The 2,500-nt window shown below is 54.3% G+C and overlaps 1 protein-coding gene across 1 annotated transcript in view; it reads left to right on the top strand.

Annotated features, from left to right (window-relative positions):
* LOC310812135 (FRAS1-related extracellular matrix protein 2-like) overlaps nt 1–2,120 on the top strand; it is a gene marked incomplete at both ends in the record, with an annotated part of 22,340 nt that extends 20,220 nt beyond the window's left edge. Inside the window, 3 exons of the mRNA XM_083680555.1 lie at nt 370–516; nt 933–1,322; nt 2,091–2,120. Of these exons, the coding sequence (XP_083536681.1) occupies nt 370–516; nt 933–1,322; nt 2,091–2,120 (567 nt within the window). The remainder of the gene's footprint in view (nt 1–369; nt 517–932; nt 1,323–2,090) is intronic.
* Between the last annotated feature and the right edge of the window lie 380 nt (nt 2,121–2,500).

Consider the following 2,500-nt stretch of genomic DNA (forward strand, 5'->3'; position numbering starts at 1 on the left):
TGTGTGTGTGTGTGTCTGTGCATCTGTGTGTATGCGTCTGTGTGTGTCTGTGTGTCTGTGTTTCTATGTATGTGTGTGTGTGTGTGTGTGTGTGTGTGTATGTGTGTGTGTGCGCCTGTGTTTGTGTGTGCACGTCTGTGTGTGTGTGTGTGTGTCTGTGCATCTGTGTGTATGCGTCTGTGTGTGTCTGTGTGTCTGTGTTTCTATGTGTGTGTGTGTGTGTGTGTGTGTCTGTGTGTGTGTGTGTGTCTGTGTTTCTGTGTGTGTGTGTGTGTGTGTGTGTGTGTGTGTGTGTGTGTGTGTGTGTGTGTGTGAAAGCCTCATCAACGTTTCATCAGCCACCATTAACCCACCACCCCTCTCTCCCAGGACAAGGCCCAGCCCGAGAGCCAGGACCTAGAGTTGGGAGGCGTCCGCTTCGAGGCTGTCCTGGCTGGGGACACTCCCGGTGCTCTCCCCCTGGTCTCCCAGCCAGACTCTGATGGCTTCAGCCTCTCCTCTGCTCCTCTCTTCCAGGTGAGACCTCCCCTCTGCCCTCACTGAGGCCTGTACAACCATGCTGTACACCAGGGGAGGCTGGTGGAGGTAGAAATCGGAGGACGGGGTGCTATATTGTGTATAGCCAGTTGATTGTAGCTTAGCAGCTGGTTCTAAGGCATAGCGCTGGATGCTAACACTGTGTACTGTAGTTATCATCCCTCAGCTCTCCTTTATCTCATCCCTCTTTCCTCTCATCTGTCTCTCCTCCTTCCTATGTCCTTTCTCTCTCTCTTCCCTCTCTCCCCCTTCCTCTCTTCCGTTTCTCTTCCCTCACTCTCTCCTTCCTCTCTCCTCCTTCCTCTCTCATCCCTCCTTCCCTCTCTCCTCCTTCCCTCTCTCCTTCCTCTTCTCTCATCCCTCTTTCATCCCTCTCTTCTTCCTCTCCTCCTCAGGTGGCTGCAGGTCGTCAGTGGTATGTCCACGTGGTCTACACCGTGCGCTCCAGGGACCACGGCAACAGTAACTACGACAACCGTAACCACGCCGTCGGCAAGCGAAGCCTGCCCGTGCATCACCACGCTGTAGCCAGCGGGGGGCGCTACAGGAGGGCGTCTTCAGAGGAGGAGATAGGAGAGGACCAGGACAGGGGCACCAACCTCCAACACGTCCCCCTGCTCAGAGCACCCAGCCTGGGGGAGAGCAGGCCCCAGGGCCCCCTGGTGGACATGGAGCTCCAGGCCAGGGGGCAGGCTCCGGAGGAGAGCCCAGAGACAGAGTCCTCTGAGGGGACTGGGGGTTCAGCCATGCTGGGGGCTGTGGGGGTGCTGATGGTGGTGGTGCTGGTGGGGGGGGTGGGGGGGATGGTGGTGTATTATGTGGTAGTGAGGGAGCAGGGGGGGAGGAAGAAACACATGAGAGATTATCACTCTTCATCTTCCTCTTCCTCTTCCTCCTGGAGAACAGCTCCCAGAGGAGCTGGGGAGGGGAGGAGCAGGAGAGGAGGAGGAGGAGGAGGAGGAGGAGGAGGAGGAGGAGAGGATAGAGACAGCTCAGAAGTGTGAACCCCTCCCCTCTATATCTCCCTCCCCCTTCCTTCCTCTCTTTCCCTCCTCTCTATCCCTCTCTTCCTCTCCCTCTCCCTCCATCCCTCTCTTCCTCTCCCTCTCCCTCCATCCCTCTCTTCCTATCCCTCTCCCTCCATCCCTCTCTTCCTCTCCCTCCATCCCTCTCTTCCTCTCCCTCCATCCCTCTCTTCCTCTTCCTCTCCCTCCATCCCGCTCTTCCTCTTCCTCTCCCTCCATCCCTCTCTTCCTCTCCCTCCATCCCTCTCTTCCTCTCCCTCCATCCCTCTCTTCCTCTTCCTCTTCCTCCATCGCTGTGACTGTGATGTAGCTGTGCTGTAACTCTACCAGGGGAGGCTGGTGGAGGTAGAAATCGGAGGACGGCTTCATTCAAACGCCAGCCTCCCCTGACCTCCCCATCATGCCTTAAGCGTGTTCTCTACTGGTGAGTGTGGTGCTCTGTAATATGGTGTCATATTTGTATGTACTGTGTTTATGTATATATAACATATCAGCTGATAACAGTGTCATTGTTCTCTGTTTTAAAAGAGATTTGATCTGAATGTCTTCATCGTGTAAATAAAATAAACCTGTAAAAAACCCAAATTGATTGATTCATTTATATGGTGCCTTTAAGAGTGGGTGTGACACAATGCCTTTAAGACACCCACAGCACTTAACGTGTGAATCGGTGAGTGGGTGTGACAGAGAGACAGATAGAGAGAGGGGTGAGAGAGAGAGAGAGAGGGGAGAGAGAGAGAGAGAGAGAGAGAGAGAGAGAGAGAGAGAGAGAGAGAGAGAGAGAGAGAGAGAGAGAGACAGAAGGAGAGAGAGAGAGAGGCTGAGAGAGAGAAAAAGAGAGGGAGAGAGAGAGAGAGAGAGAAGGAGAGAGAGAGAGAGAGAGAAGGAGAGAGAGAGAGAGGCTGAGAGAGAGAGGGGAAGAGAGAGAAAGAGAGAGA

Source organism: Argentina silus (assembly GCF_951799395.1).
Source record: "Argentina silus genome assembly, chromosome: 1".
In the NCBI taxonomy this organism is placed as follows: domain Eukaryota; kingdom Metazoa; phylum Chordata; class Actinopteri; order Argentiniformes; family Argentinidae; genus Argentina; species Argentina silus.